Genomic DNA, 22351 nt, shown 5'->3' on the forward strand with positions numbered 1-22351 from the left:
TCTTTCCCTCTCTCTCTCTCTTTCTCTGCAATGAGCACACACGCCCTCTAACAAATGAAAAGAGAAAAGAAGGGACTGTCACCAAAATACTGTGCAAACTGAGAGAAATATTTATTCCCTCAGAATTTAAAAAAAATTCAGAATGGAAGACTGAACTAGATGGGTTTATGGACGCCCAGTCAGAACTAAAACTTAGGTATGCCTGAAACTCAGCTGTTCTACTCATCCTCGCCCTTCACCTTTTGCCCAATACACACACACACACACACATGCACATATGTACACGTGCACACACGTGTTGTACAGAATAGGGCTGTGTGGAAGCCAGTGGGAAACAGTATGCTGATATAAGAAAAAAACAGGGTCTCACCTTGTAGTGGAAGCTGGTGGCATCATCATAGCCAACCCACTCCGTGCCCTTGTAGGCATATGGGACATACTGATAACCAATCCAGTGCTTCTTCGCGTTCGAGATGAAGGAGCAAATCTGCCAGGAGGACCACCAGGTTAGTTGTGTTAGTGTCATGCAGGGAGGCACCAGGAGCACAGCTGTTCCTGAGAATCCCTCACTAGAGAATGAGAAGAAAGTTGATCAGGGAGCGTGGAAAAAGTTTGATCAGGGAGCTTGTAGGAAAGCCACTCACAAAGGATCTCCTCTCTAATCTGAATGAATTCCTTCCTCTAATGCCCATGTTGGAAAAAGAGAGAAACCAAGGAATGGGACATTCTTTATTTTTTTTATTTATTTTTTTTGGGGGGAGAGGTTTTTTCGCTATAGGGCGTGTGCGCTCGCCAGACAGACAGAGAGAGACATAGAGATAGAAAGCGAGAAATCACCCCCCAGGGGGGATGGTCATGCCGCAATCCCTTCTCCTCCATTCTCCTCTCGGGATCTTGGGCACGTACGCACACGTGCCTGGCGTGAGTTTTAAGCCACCGGGTCCGGGACGCGAACCACGGTCGACTACGTGGGAATCCAGCGACATAGCCATTACGCTAACTGCTGGTTCCCAGGAATGGGACATTCTTCAAAAGTCAAGTCAGTGGGGCCAGCGGGTGGCATGGGGGTTAAGGCACTGGACTCTCACATGATTGACCACGGTTTGAGTACTGTGCCTGGCAGTTTGCTTTCTCACTTTCTCTCTCTCTCTCTCTCTCTCTCTCTCTCTCTCTCTCTCTTCTCTCTCTCTCTCTTTCTCTCTCTCTGCAGAGCACACAAGTCCTCTAGCAAATTTAAAATAATAACAGTAGTAATAGTAACAATTAATAAAATTAAATAAATAATTCTTTTTTAAAAAGTCAACCCAGGGCTTGGCAAATAATACCAGCACCAGGACCAGCAGTTGGCATAATGGCTATGTTGCTGGATTCCCATGTAGTAGACTGTGGTGCGAGTCCTGGACTCCGTGGCTTAAACTCACACTGGGTGCATGTGCGTGCATGCCTAAGGTTCCAAGAGGAGAATGGAGGAGAAAAGATTGCGGTGTGGCCATCCCCACTGGGGGGTAATTTCTTGTTTTCTGTCTCTCTGTCTCTCTCTGTCTTCCTAAAGAGCTCACATGCCCTGTAGCAAAAACCTCTCCAAAAAAAAGAATACCAGCACCAAGGTGCCAAGAGTGTAATACCTGACTTTTGACCAAATTTGTATCTTCTTCAGTGTCTTTTTTGTAAACAAATTTCTCCTCTGTTCATTAGAAGTCAGCACAAACTGACCCCAATAGATAGCTATCACACTGCTACTTAAACCTCCAGTAGAATGAAAGGTCTTAAAGGTCTTTATTGTAACTAATCAAGCATGAGCCTACTGGTACTCCGCACGGTGCTATAAACTATATCCTGCACGGAAGCAGAGGTGGTCAAGTTGTGTGAAGAAGTTGATGTTGCAGTCATTTCTTTTTTATTTGGTTGCTTTAAAGGTTCTGTCTATCAAAGTTTCTTTGACCTTTAAGAATATTATTGGGTTGTCAGAAAAGTCATAATGCATTTTTGCATATAAAAATATAGAAAAAAATATGTCATGACCTTTCTGACAACCCAGTATTTCAACTACGCCATAATCATGCTTCATTGGATTAGCAGGAAAACATCTCTGCCCATGGAGCACAGATCAGAGACTGGGGAGAGTCTCTGCTCTGCACAGGTTTTGTATAGCTGATTGGGAGGTGAGGACAGGAGAACTGTGACACAGAGAGACTCTATTAAAAATATGTTTCTCCCGCTTATCATGAAGGGGGAGGGGGGAAACTACTTGCTCAATAAGACTTTTCCAGATGCCTGCAGCCATACACTCCTTTGCCTCGGCTACTCCTATGCCTCAACTGTTGCCAAAGTAAGGCTGCAGTTCCCCATCTGGTACCCCCTACACACCTGTGCCTTTGAACCTGCTACCTTCTACCTGGGATGTCCCTCCCATATGATCTTTTCTGAATTTTTCTGTGCTTCAAACTCTGCTCAACTCCACCTTCTCTGGCCCAGCTACGGTGATGCATAGATAGCACCAGCACTTGGGAGACTAGAGGCTACATGACAGGCATAAATGGTTCAGTTCCCAGGTCAACCTGAACATACCAGATGTGGTTTTGTGCACCTGTACCTAGCTAATTGGAAGTTGGGGTCAGGGAACTGTGACACAGAGAAGCCCTGTCAAAAATACCAACCTCTGTCTCTCTCACTCTATAATGAAGGGAAAAGAAAAAATCTACTTGCTCTATAAGACCTTTCCAGATCCCTACAAGCACACACTCCTGTGCTTCTTGTTGTCTCTTTTTCTGTCTTACATTCACTTGGGTACAGCTCTTTCCTCCACTCAATTTGAGCTTTGTTGAGAAGATTAAGGGGATGGAGGTGGATAGAAAGAAATAATCTATAACATAAAATGTCTTTGAATTGCTTCAAAATAACCTAGTAGTGGGGAGAGTGAGCATTGAGAGCAGAGATGAAACAAGATTGGCCATGAATTGCTGATGACTGGAGCTGGGTAAGTGGTATGTGGTGGGGAGGGGGGGTGGAGTTTATGATATTCATATACTTCTGCATATGTCTGAAATTATATAAATATTGCAAATATTAATGATTTTTATTTAGTCTATTTAACAAGTCAGGATTTACCTGTATAACATTTAAGATCCTTTTAAGAGATGCCTTGAAATCCTTCTATTCAGGTTATACCAAGTCCCTTAGTCCTTACAAAGAGCTTGATAACTTCTCCCAAAGAAAAGGAAAATACTATAGACAGTGGATTTCCCTTGCCCTAGTAAACTTCCTCTTTGCTCCCTTGTCCTGGACTTTGCCCCAGATGGGGGCAGAGGAGAACCCTAGCAGTTAGACAGTTACTCCCATCACCTCGTAATAAGCCAAGAAGCCAGCTTGCTTGGTGTACTTCCCTGGAGATGCCGGTCCTATCGCTCTGGCCTGCAACCCATGTTCAAAGGATTTGAGAAGGCGAAAGGTACGTCCGTAGGTGGGGAACCCCATGATGAGCTTCTCTGAGGGTGCTCCAAGCTTCCTCCAGTAATTCATAGCATAAGCCTGCAGTTAGGAAGAACACAGACACCATCTTACTACTAAGAGTCGATGGCTCAGGGACAGATGTCTGGCTCACCTGAGATCTTTTCTTACCGAAGATTTGGGGTCTTCAGGTACAGAAAACAGGGGGCTGTTATGTCCTGTGAACTTTTCCCAGCTTCCATGTAAGTCATAAGTCAAGACATTGATGAAATCCAGGAGTCTGTAAAGGTCAAGAGAAAGCGATATGAAGATGAGGCCAGCCAGATTTTCAAGTCTGATCATCTCAGCACTAACTAGCTAACTAGCTGTGCAGTGGTCACTCAGTCTCCCCACATGTATGTACCCAAGATCTGGAGCTGAGAAAGTTGGGCAGGGCAGGGGAGATCACAGCTTCAAGACCGTTGAAGGTACTGCCTCTCTTTCTCTGTCTCTTTCTTAGGGAAGAAAGAAATGAAATGAAAAAAATTTTAAAAGGAAATGTAAATAAACGTCTTTTAAAGAACTCTTAAAGTTTTTTTCCCAGGGACCAGCAGTTGGCATAATGGCTAATTCACTGGACTCTCACATAGTAGATCATGGTTCGAGTCCTGGACCCGGTGGCTTAAACTCACACTGGGAGCGTGTGCGTGTGTACCCCTAGAGGAGAATGGAGGAGAAGGGATTGCAGCATGGCCATCCCCTCTGGGGAGTGATTTCTCCCTTTCTGTCTCTCTGTCTCTGTCTGTCTTTCTGGCAAGTGTACTCGCCCTATAGCAAAATCCTTTCAAAAAAAAAAAAAAAAAAAAGATTGTCCTTTGCAGGATTATTGACCAGACCCCTGCCCAGGCTGTGCCATGTAGTTGAGATGTTGCTATGGGAACAATTGCTGGTAAGGCATTTGGGCTGCAGGATCTGATATGCAGGCAGGAGGCAGACAAGAGAAAATGCATTCAGGCCTGCTACCATGCTAGACTGCTGTGGGTAAAAGCAGTCCCAGCCCATAGCAATAAAGGAGCATCTGTCTTTCTACCATTTGCCAAGCCCTGGAACCCACTTTGTCCCGAAAGCTTTCTCTATGGCCAGGCTTCAGGTTCCAACTGTAAGGATTTACATTGATGATACAACTTCATTTTAATCTGTCTGATGCCCTAAATATCTTAACTGTACCCATTTTAAAGCTGAAGAAACCAGGGGCTGGCAGGTGGCATGGTGCTTAGGGGAGCTGGACTCCCACATGGCCGACATAGTTCGAGTCTCAGACCTGGCAGCTTGCTTTCTCACTTTCCCACTCTGTCCCTCTTTGGTCAAATTACAAATAAATAAATTTAAATAAAATAATTCTTAAAAAAATAAAGATAAAAATAAATATTAAAAAAAAAAAAAAAGAAAAACTGAAGAAACCAAAACTAACTTGCCTAAGATCACCCAGGTAAGTGAAGGCAGGACTCTCAATCCTGACTGACCATGAGGCTAATATTAAAAAACTCTATGCCCCACTGGGTCTCTCCTTCCCCCCCACTGTAAAACCACTGTCCCTCGTAGAATCACACACAGAAACACCCTGTTTTCTTGGTATATACCTGCCTCGGTTTCCTCATCTGTAAATACCTGATTCTTGAGCTTTGAGAAAATTAGGCTAGAACCAGCATGTCCAGAAAGACTCATATACTATTCTTTGTTCAGCTTTTTGTACAGAGGTTATTAACTCATCTGTCCCTCTGAGGTCAGAATCGGCTGCATAATATATGTCTAGAACTGCACTCTGGTTAGGAAGAGGCCAGGCCATTGGATTCTCTCCCTAGGAAACCCAGCAATGAGTTATGAGCATTAACTAGCTAACTGGTTAGAATCTGCTGTGGACTGGTACTACATCACCTCTTTCTGAACTTCTAAAGAAGGCCCCAGGGGGGCCAGCAGTTAGTGTAATGGCTATGTCGCTGGACTCCCATGTAGTAGACCACAGTTCGAGTCCCAGACCCAGTGGCTTAAACTCAAGCCGGGCGCATGTGCATGTGTGCCCAAGATCCTGGGAGGCGAATGGAGAAGGGATTGCGGCATGGCCGTCCCCCCTGAGGGGCGATTTCTCGCTTTCTGTCTCTCTGTCTTTCTGGTGAACTCACATGCCCTATAGCAAAAATCTAAAAAAAAAAAAAAGAAAGCCCCAGGGTATAGAGGAGCTCACACTTGTCCTACCTGTGCTCTTCAGCTCACCCCCAAACTTGCATTAACAGCAGGACAGGCACATAGTGAGCTCAGAGACAGGGCCTGGGTAGCTCTTGGGTTCTGAACTCAAGATGCCTCCTTCCCTCCATGTCTTGCCCCACTGAGACGACATCTGCTCACCTTCCTAGCAGGCGCACATCGTACGATGTTTGGACAATATAAGGGACTCCAGAGACAGCAGCAGAGAGCAGCAGCCTCGGGCGCATGGTGAACAGCGCCTCCTTCTGGAAGGCTATCAGGAGCTCCTAGGAAGAAAGAGAAGCACAGAAAACTAGACCAATCAGAGAACTAGAGAGAAAGAAAGTATCTTCCCAGAAATGTATAATGAGCCCTTGAGCCAGATCTGGAGACACGAAGGTGAGTCAGATATAGGCTCTGCTCACAGGCTCACGAGAAAGGCAGACTTGGGCAAATGTGGCAAGCTATTTAATAGAGGAGTCACAAGCAGGTGCAGGAGCTCAGAATTCACACTGGCACTCCCTGAGGGACAGGGATTGTATCACTTATGCTAGAGAGCCATAGCAAAACCCAGGTGCAGAGAAAAGAGCAACCCTGGGGCAGCCACTCAGCAACACTTTTGCCCAGCACCTCCGGAGGGATGGCAGTGAAAGAACATTTTATCTGTCTCCTGCTCCCACCCTAGCCTTACGCTCCTCCTCCTCTTGCTATATCAGATGATGGGAGAATCATTTCAGGTTCTAGAGCTCCCAGACTATCCTTACTTCAATTAAGAAGAGAAAAGTCCACCGGTCACGTATGGGGCTGCCTCTTAGTCCTGGGTACAAGAAGAAAAGGTCAAGGCCATCAAAGCCATGTGTCCTCAGGAGGGATATAACCGAATCAATAAACTTCTCACGGTTGGCAAATGTGGACAGCATAGTGGTGAACCTGCAGGGAGACAGGGGTGAGTCCAAAGATGGGATCACAGAATTGCAATCTCCCATGAAGCTCCTTGCAAGAGCCATGCTTTATGGAAGTCACAGCAGACGTGGCTAGAGGAAAGGCAGGCAAGTCTTTGAAGCTCTCACATTTTTTTCCATTTCCATCCAGCCCCAGGGACTAAGTACCCAGGAATGAGGAACTCAGGCTGCAGAGAGAGTTGAAAACCATGCCATTCCTCTAGCCAGATGGCACAAGGAACAGTGGGCACAAAACAAAGCACACAACCTGGGGCAGAAGAACTTGCTCAGTCAAGCTCTACCCAGCACAACGTGGTAGCCCACCACTGGCAAGGCAAGCACTGGCTGCCCCCTCAGCTCTTCCCTAAGTCCCACGACCTAACCTAGTGCTGACGTGCTTTCCCGGCTGGTTTAGAGGAGGGAACAGGAACCAAGGGCCAGCCCTTGTAGAGAGATCTCTGAGCTAATCTGGGCCTGGGCTGCATAACTCGGCACAGGAAGCCCATGCTATAAGAAGTCCCTGTCCTTCTACTCTTTTGTTCATTTGCATCTTTGACTTTTTTCATATTTTAGTTTGTTTTCTCTTCCATGGTCAAAGGCGCTTTTGGAAAAATTCTAAATCATTCAAGCTGGATTTTAAGCATTTTAAATTAGTCCGGTAGGCCATGATTAGAAAATTAACCATATTGGGGCAGTAGGTTTCATGGAGGTGAGGGTGCTAAATCCCATATGATCAATCTCACAGTTCGAGTCCCAGACGTGGACTTGAAAATCACACTAGGTGTGTACATGCATGCCCAAAATCCTGACAGCAGAATGGAGAAGGGATTATGGCATAGCCAGCCCCCTTGAGGAATGATTTCTCACTTTCCCTCTCTCTGTCTCTCTGTCTCTCTGTCTCTAGGAGCAGACATACCTTATAGGAAAATATTTTTAGAAAAGAAAAGTTAACCAGATTTAGAGATAGATAGACCTGGGTTCCAATGTCTGTTTGAAACCTTCTAACTGGGTGACTTCTGAGGGATACCTGGGGGAAATTTGACACTCTCCTTAATATCTATGACTCTTCTTTTCTTTTTGTTACCAGTTTGGAACACAAACACTGCTTTGTGAGCTTCTTCCAGTCATTCCTAAGAAAGTGTGTGTGCAGCCCTAGCCTGTATCTGGCTCACAGCGAGTATGCAAGGAGTAGGGAGGTGAAACCTGGGATTGTCACGCATGGTCTCTGCCCCAGGCCTCAGCCCAGGAAGGAGAAGGATTTCTTCAGAAAATATGAAGGCAGCTTTTCGTGTCCACGTTGCTTTGCAGAGGTGAGTGCTAGCCAGAGCAGCCACGGCGTAACGAGCGTGTACCAATACAGTGAGCTTAATATTTTATCACCTCCTTTCCCTCCAGTACAGCACTGAAGGCTGATGTCACTGCCTCCATTCACAAAGAGAGGAAACAAAGGTTTGGGGGTTATTCTTCTTGATCTGTGCAAGACTCCTCCCCTCAGAGACAGAATTCCTGCCTTTATGAATAGTTGGAGGGACCATTGTGAATGTCCAACTCCGTCTCTCATTTCTCCACCCCTTTCTCACACCTGCTAGAACTTCTTGTGGCCCCTGATGCCCCATGGTGAGGAGATCAAGGATCCAGGGCCAGATCAAGATGTGGGGGTGGAGGGTCTGCTCTAGCTTTGCTATCTGCTTAGCCACACCGACTTCTCTACTCTGCCCCCATGTCTAGACAGGCTGCTTCACCCTCCTGCCTGCCTTCCCCACCACCCGAAAGAGAAGATGTGACAGGAAATCCTCACCTTGATGTGCCAAAGTTCCACCCTCCAATGGACAGCAACGTTTTCAGCTCCTTGTTCCTATGAGGTGGAAGAGAGCCAGTAAGCTGGGTCCTCACTCCAGCAGGCCGCTGCAGTCACCATCCCTTATGCCTTGCTCATTGGAGAAACAACAGGAAATCAGGGGGCAGGAGGCAGGGGACGGAAAAGGTAGACAGCAGGTGGAAGGAAGGAAAGAGAAGAGCCCAGGATGGGGGAGAAAGGAAAGGAGAGGAGAATATCAAACAAAGGGTCATCACAGCCCGCAATTCCAATGCTGTGCAAAGTCCACCAAATCTCCATATTTCAAAAAAGAAAACAGTCTGGTGACCTACTCTTTCTCTTCAGTCATTTGCTGACTCAGTTGTTGTCAAGTAATGACGACATGCCATCTATAGTTTTAGGTGCTTAAGACACAACAGTGAGCAACAAAGACAAGCTTCCCACTCTTGGGGAGCTGGTAATCTAGCAGCATGGAATTTCCACTCTGCTTGTACTATAATCATTAACACAGTGACAAAACTCTCCTAGGGCAGGGAAAGAACTGCAGAGTTTCTAAAACAGCAACACTGAAGGGAGAGTTTATTGTGTACCAACTCAATACCAGGCACTGACCTAGCCTACGGGTACACGAATCTATAGGAGACATTGCTCTTTTCCTTGAGGCGCTCACAGCTTGGGGGCTGCAGGTGACGGTGACAAGGACATTGGCATTCACTGAGCGTTTGTGAATGCAGGCCGTCTTTGAAGCACATTAACAGCATTAATACCTGAAATCATCACAACTGGGCTCATGGGTGAGTTGGGGTTTATCAGGCAAAGAAAGAAAGGACTTTCCCAACAGAGGCAACAGCAACTACAAAGCCGAGGAGGCAAAATCGGGCTCAAGGTGGTTTTGACAGAGTTCTGAACTTGGATGCTCCAAAGCACCTTTTGAGAGGAGGTTAGAAACAGAATGATCAGAGGAAAATTGAAGAGTAACAGGAGAAACAGGCTTAATTCTCTTATACCTGCAAAATTTAAAAATACGACCCCACAACCCATATGAACACACCTGTCCTTGAGTTTGTTGAACCTTGGGTAGAGAACTTTCTCATCCTGGGGATCCTTGGCAACAATCTGATTATTGTCCATTGAGGCAAAGGCAAATATCAAGTGGGTGCAGAGAAAGGGGTCCAGGTCATGGGGTGAGATCGAGGCGGGGGCCGGGCGGCCCTGTGCCCAGGTAGTGAAATAACACACCAGTTTGTGGGCAGTACCTGGCAAGGGAGAGCACACATTAGTTGACAGACACCTAGGGAGGGAACCCAGCTCCTAAGAGCAGCGTAGCACAGCCCAGGGGCCAGCCAGGCGGGACCTGGCCGACTCTGTGCCCAGGTAGTGAAATAACACACCAGTTTGTGGGCAGTACCTGGCAAGGGAGAGCACACATTAGTTGACAGACACCTAGGGAGGGAACCCAGCTCCTAAGAGCAGCGTAGCACAGCCCAGGGGCCAGCCACACTGTAACATGTCCCCCACAGTGCTGAGGCCCAGCATAAGAACACCTTACAAAACCCTGGTCAGAAGAGTTCTGCAAGTCTGAGTACCGGCATATAGAGAGTGACAAATAGCAGATGACCAAAATCCTCTGCTCCTCCCAGTAGAGGAGCTGAGGCAGAACAGGGCTGCAGAGGACACTCAACATGGAGAACTTCTCCCAGAGAATCTCCCTGACTCTGGAAGGCCTTACCATCATGGTGTTTCAGCGCAAGAACCAGCCCTGCGGAAAACAAAGGAAGGCATCACACACAGAATTACACAGAGGCCAAGTAGCCTGTCTGGCACACCCCTCAGTAACAAGTGCACCCACCACCTCGGCACCATACCCAGATGCAGACACACAAATGGAGGTGCTCTAAAACTGAGCCAGTGGAGTCAGACCTACCTAAATTCTTTTCTCCCTAATAAACACCATGTCAATACACATAGGCGTTGCACAAGGACAATGATGACTTTTAGAAGTCCCAGAAAAAGCTCTCGGTCAGTGATTCTCAACCCCTTCTGCACCTTAAAAAGTACTGATACCCTGACTCCTTCCCCAGAGAGTCTGATTTAACTGGTTTAAGGTGAAACCCAGACACAAATTTCTAATATGCAGCCAGGTTTGAGAACTGCTACTCTTGTCATTCCCTCCTGGGTCTCTCCAACCCTTCTCTATAGCCAATACCCTCTCTCCTATCCCAGGCCCTCTGAGTCCTGAGCTGCTCTCTCAGCCACTGAATGAGGGACCTGGTACTTCCTAGACTGAGTTACTGCTGGGACCTGCCACACTCACCAAGCCACAGTAACAGCTTCCCCATTGCAACTCTCTGACAACTGCAAGTTCAGAGCTCAAGCCACTTTATAGGAGCTTCCCCACGTGCAATACTGGGACAGCCCAGCTCCACATACACACACAAACTTGGTGCCAGGATCCGTGATTTATGAGGGCCATGGTGACCTCAGAGCACCTGTCCTCCCTCTCCAGACAACTGTAGCTCTCAGAGCCAACAAAGCAGCAGCTCTAGATGGCACAGGCAGAGAGTAAGTGGCCTCCACAGGCCCTATCTGGTGTTCAGCCCCTCTTCCTGGTATCCAGCTCCACAAGTACTGAACGGGGGGGAGGGGCGGGGGGGGAGAAGTATGGGAGCAGTGATTCTACCCCATAAGACTATTGGTCAGGTATGCAGTGTAATGTAAAGCTTCAAAGTCCCAGTTTTGGACTCAGGCTGTGAGTCCAAGATTTGAATTCAAGGTTTGAATCTCACTGTCTCTACTTGGAACTTCTATAATCTTAGACAAGCCACTTAGCCTCTGTGGGCCTCAGTTTCCACACTTGTAAATGGGGACAATAGCTCTCATACTTACATCATGGAGCTTTTTGTTTGTTTGTTTGTTTTTTGAAAGGTTTTTTACTATAGGGCGCATGTGTTCGCCAGACAGACAGAGAGAGACAGAGAGACAGAAAGCAAGAAATCACACCCCAGGGGGCATGGCCATGCCGCAATCCCTTCTCCTCCATTCTCCTCTCGGGATCTTGGTCATGCACGCACACGTGCCCGGCGTGAATTTAAGCCACCGGGTCCGGGACTTGAACCACGGTCAACTACGTGGGAGTCCAGCGACATAGCCATTACGCTAACTGCTGGTCCCCCACATCATGGAGTTTTATACAAATTAAAGAGATAATGTATGAAAAACCATTAGTTCAGTGTTTTACATATAATAAATTTTCAATGAATAAAGCTGTTATTAGGAATGCCAAAAGGTTGACCGGCAGAGAAGGTTCTCAAACTCAAACACTGACTCTTGCCAGGTAGGTAATATAAATGGGTGAAGTAGACACGATAGAATAGCTCCCTCTCCACTCTACTGGAAGAATAGGAATTCAAGCCCAAAGATCCACATCAACTGACTCGAGCCTCTTTCTTAATCAAGAAACAAGAGAGATTGGCACGAACCAGGACAGCACTTTGAATTGCCACTAATGGTTGCCCTGCAGGGAAATAGGCTTCAATTTCGAGAAGACAAAACCCTGAATTCTCTTAAGTCAACAATATTGAGCCAGTATCTGCGCCAATGGTGAGAATGTGTCGATAAACTCAGGAACACGATGAATATAATTTGGGGTGCCTGAGAGCAAGTTTTTTAAAGATACAATGACAGTATGTGGGATAAACAAAACAGACCCGTAAGCAGAGTGCTTGTATGATTTATCAGTTTCCTTCTCTGCAAAGAGACCCAGACCATATGACTGTCCTCTCACAGACTGACGCTTCTCACCTAATCTACACGTACGAACACATGTACTATCCCAGTGTCAATATAACACATGACCGGGAAGTAACAATGACTAGTGGCCACATTTACATAACTTCAATCCTTCATTTCTGGTATGAACAAATCAGGAAAGTCATGCATTTATTTATTTCCTCCATGAATAAAAAAGAGACAGAGAGAGAGAGAGCTCTCTGAAGGGGGTTCCTAGTATTCCTAATATTTGGTATAAAAGATTATTTTGGGTTGTGCATAAAAGACTTTGAAATTTAAGTTAAATAAAGGACACCTCCAAAAGGTCTTGAAAGTGCAATCCACCCTCAGCTTCCAGTCAGCCCCCAAAATCACAAGAAGTGCATGCCCAGTGTGCTTGGGGAGGTCTGTGGACTTGAGCCATGAACCTTCCCTTCTGGGGTTGCCTCATAAAACATCACATTCTCACTGCTGCACCACCATCTAGTCCCCAAGAAAGATTCTTGTTGTTGTTGTTGTTCAAATAAGCAGTTTGCCTAGATATCATAAAATAAAAACAATAAGTGGTATAGAATTTTTAGGGTGGAGTATTTCATGGAACTTTGGGAAAGCCTGATAGAATGCTCCACCCAACAAAGACCATGTCTCCATTGGTTCATTCCTCTTTGCCTTTAGGGATTCAACAGGTATTCACTGATTATGTGCCAAGCCCTGCTGGGCATGCTAGGTACAGTGAGGATCAAGACACTGTTTCTGTTTTCAAGAAGCTTATGGTCAGTGAACAGCTATCATGTCACCATAGCTAGTGCCTATGTCTCTTTCTTGGAGAAGTAGAGTAATAGGTTCGGTGAGAACAACATGAGTTTTGTCTCTAAGCACACTTGAGATCCATTCCCTGCTCTGTACCATCACTGGGGTTGGCACTTGAGTGTCACCTGGAAGCTCAATGCTACCCTCCATCCCTTGGACTAGTACTAGTCTGAGTCAGGAGGTAACTAGTCTCTCCTAAAACCACTGAATCGGGCTTGGCCACAACTGTACCATGGATTGGATTAATCCTGTGTACTTTCTAATGCTAATGACCATGCTCTGACTTTCTTCCCAATTCCTAACCCATGTGTCCTAATTCTTGTTTCTGGGTCTCTTCTTTAGCTTCTCTTCCCTTCTATAAACTGCCATAGCCCTAGTTGGTTCCAAGGGCCTTGCACTTGATAGGCTCTCTCTACTTTATGGTCTCAGATCTCACTGGCTCTCTTTTAAGAGATATGGAATGATTCCTTGATATGGAATGCCTGCTTCTCTCTACTACTAAGCCTCTCCCTGTTCCCCAAGATTTCGTATCACTGAGATTTCCCACTAGGTACGCACCCTTCTGCCTAGACTCCTGCCAGGGGCACTAGCTGCTAATGCTATTCCCACAACAGAAACCAAATTTGTCCCTCAACTGGACTCCTATTCTGCTGTAGTGGGCATGGTTAGAACTCAGACCTGATCCCTCCATACCTGTTAAATGATCGATGATGCTGGGATTGGCAGGATATAACAATGGGTGCCCAGGAATGACCTCTGCTCAATTCAAGGATGACCGTGCCAAAGAGCTAGCGACTGTGACTATGCACAGCAAATGATGAATAGTAAAACGCTGGATGAGCGCTGTGCTGAAAACCAGCGTGTCGTGTCGCTCTGTTTGTTCTCAATCCTTTTCCCTGAGTTCTTGCTGTTAAAAAAAAAAAAAATTGCTTTTTCTTTTTATTTTTACACACCTACCCAGATACTTAAAAAATACCCCTCCTGGTGCTTATCCTGTTCTCACAAAGCGCTAGGAGTGGTAACTGGGGGAATTCCTGCAGCAGAGTGACGCTCACAGTTTACCAGACCCATCATCCAGATCAGGATAAATCGCAGACATGAAGTGCTCTGGTTTGGACAAAGCATTTGACAAACTCTTTCACAATACTCACATGGATGAATTGGAGATGTATAACTTGAACAAAATAAGTGGTTTTTAATAATATAAATTCCACAGATCAGACTTGAAAGAGCTTTTTCTAGTCAGTTGCCAGATCTTTAAAATGAAGTGGTTCCTAATATTTGGCAATAAAAGATGATTTTTGATTGTGCATAAAAGATTTTTCCTTTTTTTTTTTTTGAGAGGGTTTGTTTGTTTGTTTGTTTGTTTGTTTTTATTTTTTTGGCTATAGGGTGCGTGCATTTGCCAGACAGACAGAGAGAGACAGAGAGACAGAAAGCAAGAAATCACCCCCCAGGGGGGATGACCACGCCACAATCCCCTCTCCTCCATTCTCCTCTCAGGATCTTGGGCATGCACACACACGCCCCTGGCGTGAGTTTAAGCTGCCGGGTCTGGGACTCGAACCACAGTCAACTATGTGAGAGTCCAGCCACATAGCCATTACGCTAACTGCTGGTCCCAAGGATTTTTACATTTTAATATATAGTGTGTTTAGTGTGAACTGGAAAGATGCATATTACCATATAAACCCATATTTTCATCATTTAAGTTTGAAAATTGAGATGACTCAAAAAAGAATTTTCCTTCTAATTTCACCAGAGGGTGCTCACTGTAGGGGGTGGGAGAAGAGATAGAAAGCACTCCCTATGGGAAATGGTCATGCCACAATCCCTTCTCTTCCATCTTTTCCTCCTTTCAGGATTTTGCCCCCACACATAAGCACCTGTTGTGTTTCTCAAGCCTCCAGGTTCAGAATTCAAAATGCACAGTTAGTCCCTTAATCACCAGGTCATGGAGGTTGGCCTCAAAAAAGAATGTTTTTAATGAATCAGTAAAGGTATTTGTTTAGTCTCTTTGGGGGTCATTTTTGCAATATCACACTCTTAAACACACAAATCCTATAAACAAGTAATTTCACTTTTAGAAATTTACATAGTATATTCAAATATGCAAAGAAAATATGTTCAATGCAGCTTTATTTACAACATCAAAATACTAGAAAAATAAATATCTTTGACAAAATGACTGTCATTAGGAGATGGTTAAACATGTTACAGCACATCCATGCAATGCCTCCTTTCTTTTCCTTTTAAGCCAATGGCTCTTATTCAGGCACAATCTTGTGCTCCTGTCCCACCCAGCAGGGGGCATGTTGCAATGTCTGGAGATACTTTTGCTTGTCCTAAGGGCAGAGTGTGCTTCTGACACTTAGTGGATAGAAACCAAGGATGTTACTAAATGTTCTACAATGCACAAGACAACCTTCCACAATAAAGAATTATCTAGCGCTGATAATTTGATAGTGCCAAAGGTGAGAAACTAGATTAAGCAGAATTACTTTTTGTTGTTGTCGTTGTTTTTGTTCTTTTCATTTCGACACAAGTTTGGGAGTGTGCTACTATGTAAATCCTCATAACCCTAGATTTAAAAAAATTAAACAAACTGTTCCATCTATTACAAAGCGTAACACTAGATTTAAAAAATTAAACTATTCCATGACACCTGTAGTTGGCATAATGGCTATGCCGCTGGACTCCCACATAGTCGACCGAAGTTCGAGTCCCGGACCCGGTGGCTTAAACTCACTCTGGGCATGTGTGCATGTGTGCCCATGATCCCAAAAGAAGAATGGAGGAGAAGGGATTGTGGTGTGGCCATCCCCACTGTGGTGTGATTTCTCACTTTCTGTCTCTCTGTCTCTTTTTGTCTTTCTGGCGAGCACATGCACCCTATAGCAAAAACCTCTCAAAAAAATTAATCTATTCCATCTATTATGAAATCCTTTTTTATTTAAAATTTGCTATAGGGTGTATGGGCTTGCTAAAGAGAGACAGAGAAACAAGGAAAGTGAGTAGTCATCCCCTAGGGGAAATGACCATGCTGTGATCCCTTCTCATCCATTCTCCTCTAGAGATTTTGGGCACGCATGCACACAAACCCAGCATGGTTTTTAGGCCACCAGGTACAGGACTGGACAATTCCCAGATCTAAGTCAGTTCACAGTCCTGGAGCCACTCAGTTGTGTGGAAGCCGAGAAAAGATACTGCAATGTGGCCACAAGTATACATTCATAATTTTCACCCATTCTTTTCCCAGAGAGAGTGTGGGCTGGGTGATTTCACTCTGGGGGAAAAAATGCCTAGGTGTAAGACACATTAAATACTGGCTCTAAATTTACATCCATTCTGAGACATCAGATACCAGTGTGGCCTACCTGTAATTGAGAGCCTATGAAAATTCAAGGGGCAAATTAAATCGTGGTATGAGTCCATCTAATAATAACAGTGTGACCATGGACGTACTCTGTGGTTAGTTTGCAAATCCCGGAAGGTATACTAGGAAAAGTCATACTCAGTAACAGGCAGAATCCCTACGTTATTTCCCTGACTTCTGGAGCTCTGGAGAGAGGGCTGTTATGGTAGTCAGACAGAAATGCCTGGAATAACATATGTGTATGCATGTGTGCACAAGCACACCTGTAATTTAAATACATATATATTGGGTCATCGGGAAAGTCATGATACAAAAATACATCATTACTTCAAGCAATACCACGTCCTAGAGTAATTGCATAAATAATGCCACCATCGAAGACTTGAGAAATGCGATGTAATGATCCCTCCATGTCCTCCTTTAATTCACCTTATTGGTACACAAACCAGATGAATCTTGAAGAATAGAGATGATAATTTAAAAAAGAGGCAGGGTGATGTCAGTCACAACTGCAATTCCAAATGCGCTATTCTGTAATGGAGTCAATCACCATAGCTTCTTGCACTTGATATGCAGCTACTGACCTGCTTTATTTTTCATTCTAATCAATAAGGAATTTGGGGAGATTGCATTTGTATGGCAGGCACAAGAGAACATTTTAACCATTTTGCCCCAGGAATATGTCAGATCTTCTACTCTATCATAATACAGTGCAAAGGAAACATATTGTCTTGATACCCATAGAACATTATGCTGGGCCTCTGTATTAATGATGTTATGCCTTAAACTGAGACCACTATATGGTGCCATGTTCCCCACAGCCAAAACTCATAGTCACAGTGAAAATCAAAGAGCAGAAGTTGCCTCTCCTACTATTATAGCTAATAACTCACTCGCAGAATGTTTGCCTCTTATCCAATGATCTTGGCTAACAAGGTTCAGAGGCCCTAGCATTAAAAGGAGGAATGCTTCATCTAGTACACTGTTATGGTTTCAGTGAATTGAAAGCTGAGACTCTCCCTTGGCCATTTCACTTCCTTTTGCTACTGACACAAACAGCAAAGAAAGAGACTATTGTACCAAGTGGGATGATTGATCCAATTACCAGAGGGAAATTGAGTTGCTGTTGCGCAATTGGAGAAAGGAGGACTGTATTTGAATCCTGGAGGTTCACAGGGATACCTCTACTCCTCCCCCTTGCCCAATAATTTGGGTCATGGAAAGCTGCATAAACTCAATTTTAAAAAAAGTACTAAGAGCTCAGGTAGTGCACAATGAAAGTTTAGGTCATCTCATTGAGGGGAACATAGAACAGACAGTGGGAAAAGAGGATGATGATTACCAACGTGGCCCCATGTCCAGTTACAGAAGTAAGAGTTGTAATAGCTGTACTTTGTTACTTTTCCCCCATTTTCCTCCTGCTACCTTATATGAGGATGCTCATGATGTCTAATCATTTAGGTTTAAGGTTGAGAATGTGAACAGATGAACAACACCCCATGATAAGTCTGTCTGTCTGCTTTCTATCCAATGAGCTCAGTTGGTTTCAGCCTGACAGAAGAGAAGAGGGAAAGACGGTGGGATCAGAGTACTCACCCCCCTGGAACATTCCAATAATCACATCAAAATAACTATCCCTTGATTAAAGCTCCTCTAAAGCAGACCACTCTGTGCAATTATCTCTTCTTCAAGTTTCTGGTAACCTCTCCTTCCCTTGGCCTTTAGGTCTAAAGGTAAGTAGCAGCTCACTGTTCCTGACTCTGATTTCCTGCACTAGCCCCAAGATTCCCCTACACTACTCCCAAACCTTCGTAATTGGTCCCAGTGCAAAGAAACCCTCCAGAAACTATTAATATATAATTTGAGAGTGGTTCTATTTTTTTCCTTAGGCTTCTTACTGATAGACTACATAATCTTGGACTAAGGCCCAAATGTAGTGGTTGCTGTATGGAACTGGGGCTGCCTGGTAAGCTTAATCACTTGCTCTATCGTGAATACAGGTCATTACCCTCTTTTCCAGCAATCTTTTGACTTGCACTTAAAGACTAATTTCATCCTGTCTTTCTCTCTCACCTTGAGAAACAAGTCAACATTTTATCCAATGGTAAGCCAGACAGTATTTTTTTTTTTTTTCAAATAACTGTATGATCCTACTTATCTAAGGTACCTAGAATAGTCATAGAGACGGAAAGTAGAATAGTGACTGACGGGCTGGGAAAGAGGTGTTTATCATTTAATGAGTAGTCAGTTTGTGATGATCAAAGTTTTGGAGATGGATAGTGGTGATGGTTGCACACTGTAAATGGACTGAATTGTACACTTTAAAAATGGTTAAAATGATGTTTTTGTTTGGTTTTGTTTTCAAAAAATGAAATGAGGCCCAAGTTGGGCCTGTTGCAAGGAGTCCACTACCACAGGGCCGAAGATGGTGGTGGATGCAGATCCTGTCTCACTTGTCTCCAGATGCCTAAGTTGAAGGTAAGTAGCATCAAGGCTAACTGTCAACCAAATTGAAGTTGGATAACGGTCTCAAAGGGTCCCATCCAATATATCAGTTTCGAACTCTATTCAGATTTCTGTGAGACACGTTGCAGAGATTGCAGAAACTGAAGCTGATTTAGCTTGTAAAGTGCATTTTCTGATCCAAATTATTTTTATTACTTACCTAAGACCCCCAGATAAGTTACTAGCAGTGGAAAATTTCGGTTAGAAACTGAAAATCATAATGCATATTAACATGGTGCCTCTCACAGTTGAAGCACTTGATTGGAATCTAGCACTCCATCACAAAGACAGTGAAATGTATCTAGTCACTGAAAAAACTATCAACCAACTGGCTGGGCTTCCACCAGACATTATAGGATATCTGGGGGTTAAACTACTGGCTGATCTTTTGAATTCTGATGATCCATTTATTACATACTGAAGTTGCATAACATCATTTATAAGACAAGAAGTGTTTCCACAGTAAGTGGAAGACTGTATTAAATGCTATGCCAGATGATTTAGGATTGCAGGGTCACAGACTGAGTAATGTGCCTCTGCAATTCTAAACAAGTTAACCCATCCTCTCCAGATGTGCGCACCTCCCTAAACCCTTTTTGAAGACCAAAAAACTCTTTAATTGCCCATTTTTTACATGGAAAATTTAATTTAAAAATATGTTTTGGAGTCTAAAAGTAGGCTCACCTTACTTTTCCAAAACCGTATTATGAAGGCTGTTGATGAAATTCTTTAGAGAAATTTAATAAACTCAAACTTGAGACTAGTTTGCTTACCCTTTTTCCAAGCAAAATCAATTTTCCACACAAGTGACTCTAATGTGTTTGGCATAGCCCCACAGATTGGCAATAAGCAATTCGTTCCAGTGGCTGGATATGAATTCTGAGAGAATTTCTTCCACTTATGCTGGCCCTGTTTAGATGCCCTAAAGCTTTCCAGAATACATAAAAATGTTCAGTCTGTCTTACTGAAATGCTCATATATTTTGAAACTCATGTTCTTTCCTATTCTTAGTCTGTAAACACTAAGTCAAACAATTACTGAAATACAAAGAAAATATGACAGACATCACTCATCCTGTCCCAATCAAACACGTCTGCCGTCTAAAACTCAGCCTTTTAAATGTCGCATGTCTACACGTGACAAGTTTTGGAGCCTTCTGAAGTTCAATCTGATATTAAAAATACCACATACATTTCCCTTCCTGCTCCCTATTTCTTGCCCTTTCTAGCATACTGTCCAGAGGAAATGGCTTGAGGCCCAAAGTAGTCAGAACCTGGGTGGTTTTGCTGATGTAAAGTGATTGTGAACGAGTAAGTAATATGTGTGTAGCTATTTATTAAAGAACCAGACTCCAAGCAGTTAGCGTAATAGCTATGTTGCTGGACTCCCACGTAGTCGACCGCAGTTTGCGTCCTGGACCTGGTGGCTTAAAACTCACGCCGGGTGCGTGTGTGTGCATGCCCAAGATCCTGAGAAGAGAATGGAGAAGGGATTGCAGCGTGACCATCCCCCCTGGGGGGTGATTTATCGCTTTCTGTCTCTATGTCTCTCTGTCTGTCTGGCAAGCGCACACGCCCTATAGCGAAAACCTCTCCAAAAGAAAAAAAAAAGAAAAAAAAGAACCAGACTCCAACTGTCCTGTAGGTCAGAAAAGTCACCCTAGAAGTTAGCTCATGTATGCCACTACCTGAAATCGTACCTAAACCCTTCTTCAGTGGTGGTTCTGAGCTTACCCAGGAGTAAGCCCTAGACCTTGGTGGACCAGAGACCAGCAGTGAAATATGGAGCACTGGGTTCATGGACTTTGGGGTAAGAATGAAGACAGGGAAATAGATTTCCCTAGTGTTTAGACTTGAACCTGTGAAATTAAATGCAGAATGTTTGTATGTTTTTAACACAAAATGAAGTGATCCCATCTTTACCTGTCATCAGTAAGTCTGTGCTTACTTGACTGGAACTATTCTCAAGTCAACACCTAGAGTCACTCCACGTGTGATGCTGTATTTCTGGTTATTTTGAGGTGAACTACTATTTTGAACTACTTTCTCTACTCACCATAACATACATATTCATCCCAAATTGTGCTGGCCATTCTTACTGTGACTTTGGCTAGGTTTACAAATACTCCCACGTAGTCGACCGCAGTTTGCGTCCTGGACCTGGTGGCTTAAAACTCACGCCGGGTGCGTGTGTGTGCATGCCCAAGATCCTGAGAAGAGAATGGAGAAGGGATTGCAGCGTGACCATCCCCCCTGGGGGGTGATTTATCGCTTTCTGTCTCTATGTCTCTCTGTCTGTCTGGCAAGCGCACACGCCCTATAGCGAAAACCTCTCCAAAAGAAAAAAAAAAGAAAAAAAAGAACCAGACTCCAACTGTCCTGTAGGTCAGAAAAGTCACCCTAGAAGTTAGCTCATGTATGCCACTACCTGAAATCGTACCTAAACCCTTCTTCAGTGGTGGTTCTGAGCTTACCCAGGAGTAAGCCCTAGACCTTGGTGGACCAGAGACCAGCAGTGAAATATGGAGCACTGGGTTCATGGACTTTGGGGTAAGAATGAAGACAGGGAAATAGATTTCCCTAGTGTTTAGACTTGAACCTGTGAAATTAAATGCAGAATGTTTGTATGTTTTTAACACAAAATGAAGTGATCCCATCTTTACCTGTCATCAGTAAGTCTGTGCTTACTTGACTGGAACTATTCTCAAGTCAACACCTAGAGTCACTCCACGTGTGATGCTGTATTTCTGGTTATTTTGAGGTGAACTACTATTTTGAACTACTTTCTCTACTCACCATAACATACATATTCATCCCAAATTGTGCTGGCCATTCTTACTGTGACTTTGGCTAGGTTTACAAATATCTTGATGGCAGTCACTAACAGATGTGAATCACTTCCATGAGCACAGCTATAGCTGAACCCAAACTTTTTTTTTTAAAATATTGAAAGACAATGTGGATCTTTAAACACTGTGCTTTTCCTCTTTGATGTCATTTTAACCTTGACACATACGGACACTTCCTTAGATTCTTTCTTTTCCCTTTCACTGAGTGTTTTCTCCACCATGCTTATGCATGAGGAAAAGGACTAGGCAAATTTAATTCCTACCCACACCACGACCCCTTTTACTTTCTCTAACTGACCACAAAATTCAAGTTTTCCCTCCGAGAAGCAGTACTTACGAAATTCTACCTAGTCACCCTACTTCCTCCCAAGAAGTTATAGTTTAAGAACAATGGAATACTTTACTCCCTTCCCACACCACCCCTGGGAAATCTTATAACTGCAAATTCCCATATTCTACTCAAGAGTAATTGTGAGAATAGAAAGCTCATGCTTGGCAAGAGTGAATCACAAAAGCTTTACTGAGAAATAATCTACCCTTATTTCCTTCGAACTGGCCCTAGTTTCATAATGTGATTTTTACCTAAAATAAATACGCAAAGTTCAAAAGTAGATAACAGA

At 44.1% G+C, this 22351-nt stretch overlaps 1 protein-coding gene across 1 annotated transcript in view; it reads right to left on the minus strand.

The window, feature by feature from the left end:
- The window catches only part of OVGP1 (oviductal glycoprotein 1), a 17325-nt gene extending 6517 nt beyond the window's left edge, over positions 1-10808 (minus strand). Inside the window, 10 exon segments of the mRNA XM_006149588.1 lie at positions 371-487; positions 3343-3528; positions 3619-3727; positions 5830-5954; positions 6432-6597; positions 8407-8463; positions 9476-9624; positions 9777-9832; positions 10154-10183; positions 10739-10808. Of these exon segments, the coding sequence (XP_006149650.1) occupies positions 371-487; positions 3343-3528; positions 3619-3727; positions 5830-5954; positions 6432-6597; positions 8407-8463; positions 9476-9624; positions 9777-9832; positions 10154-10183; positions 10739-10763 (1020 nt within the window). The 5' untranslated portion in view covers positions 10764-10808.
- Positions 10809-22351: the final 11543 nt, after the last annotated feature.

This window comes from Tupaia chinensis, unplaced genomic scaffold (assembly GCF_000334495.1).
Source record: "Tupaia chinensis unplaced genomic scaffold, TupChi_1.0 Scaffold000270_2, whole genome shotgun sequence".
NCBI lineage: Eukaryota > Metazoa > Chordata > Mammalia > Scandentia > Tupaiidae > Tupaia > Tupaia belangeri.